The 1,423-nt window shown below is 44.1% G+C and overlaps 1 protein-coding gene across 1 annotated transcript in view; it reads right to left on the bottom strand.

Moving 5' to 3' along the window:
* Positions 1-217: 217 nt before the first annotated feature.
* Positions 218-1,423, bottom strand: part of ncf4 (neutrophil cytosolic factor 4) — a gene marked incomplete at both ends in the record, with an annotated part of 23,726 nt that continues 22,520 nt past the window's right edge. The window contains one exon of the mRNA XM_080522433.1: positions 218-425. Within this exon, the coding sequence (XP_080378559.1) occupies positions 218-425 (208 nt within the window). The remainder of the gene's footprint in view (positions 426-1,423) is intronic.

Below are 1,423 nucleotides of genomic sequence, written 5' to 3'. Positions count from 1 at the left end.
AAACACTGCCCTTTCTGCATAACAGGACATTAACTGTGTGTAACAGTAACCGAGCGTGTGAAATGTTAAGATCAAATGTTCTAAGATTCTGGCTACGTGATGCTCCAATGAATCTGGCCAATAATTATTACCAATGGTAATCAGATTTTTCTACAGTCTTAAACATTCAAGTCCATAATTTCCTTCTTTAATCTATTGCTCTTTTTTTTCTGCTCCCTTAAATCTCTGTGTTGTACACAGTGAGGTCGGAGGCCATGGTCACGTGCAATTCCCATGGAAACTGATTGACGGGCCTCTTGACCCTTCCTCTGTGAACTCTGCCCTCCCGCACCATCAGCTGTACGTCCTCGTTGTCAAGGATACGCACCAGGTCTCCCTCCGGGTCGCGGTAGTTCAGTGCGATGTCAGCCACTTTGAAGATGTCTCTGAAAGATTGTGTGTGTGGGGGGGGGGGGGGGGGAGACAGAGGGAGGGGGCATTGAGTGAAAGAAAGACGTCAATAGCCGATTGCATCAATCCAACTGATTCCACATCGCGTGTTAAAGGGGCACTTGACTGCTTTTTTAAAATCTCAATATCGCCTTACGGACATGTGGGCATGTCAAAACTGCTTCCGAATGCATTTTACAGCTCAAAAGTGATGAGGTATTATTCGTGTCATGCCCTCCGCATCCATCTAGCCTTAACCAGTTTCTCTCTCTCCTGTGTCTGTCTGTCTCTGTCTGTCTGACCTGCTTGGTCTTCACACCTGGTTCTTCTAGCACGACGACTGCCAATGGCCCCTGGCCCGAGCATAGATTACCTTTTCCTGCTATGAGTGGTGGATAGATGATTCACTCCGCTTTGGATAAAGGCATCTGCTAAATGCCAAAAATGTAAATGTAATGTAAAATCTGTTGTTTTGTCCATTATCTTATTATCTTCACTTGCAGGGTGTGTTTTTTTGCCTTGTTACACATAAGGGTCTACAGCCCACTCAAGCACTGGTGAGGAGTTTACATAGTGAGATGGTCGACGACATATATCTTCAAGTATTATCAATAAGCTTTGGTGACCTTCGTGATGTGTCAGTGTGCAGTATCAGTTTCAGCATCAAACGGTTTTGGGGTTCTTTGTAGCGTTTTTTGGGTGGTTGTTTGCTGGTGTTTCTAGTTTCAACAATGTAACCGCAGTGGGGTACTGAGTATTGCTAAAGTGGGTTGTTTCAGTGGTAAGAGGCAGAGCTAGCTATCTTAAGACAATAAGGTGCTAACCCAGCAAGATAGCAGCTATCTGCTACAGTATAGAGCTAGCTAAAACACTAGTGCTATCTGTCATGGTTCTACCAGTGACAAACATTTGGAGGACTGAGGCATCATGATGTTTTGATTATGTTCATGAACATTCATGAATTATTACTGTCATCTTAAACTGTTACTAGGCT

Source organism: Nansenia antarctica (assembly GCF_963989245.1).
Source record: "Nansenia antarctica genome assembly, chromosome: 2".
Taxonomy (NCBI): Eukaryota; Metazoa; Chordata; class Actinopteri; order Argentiniformes; family Microstomatidae; genus Nansenia; species Nansenia antarctica.
Note: the sequence above shows the minus strand (reverse complement) of the source record. Positions and strands in the feature narration are given on the sequence as shown.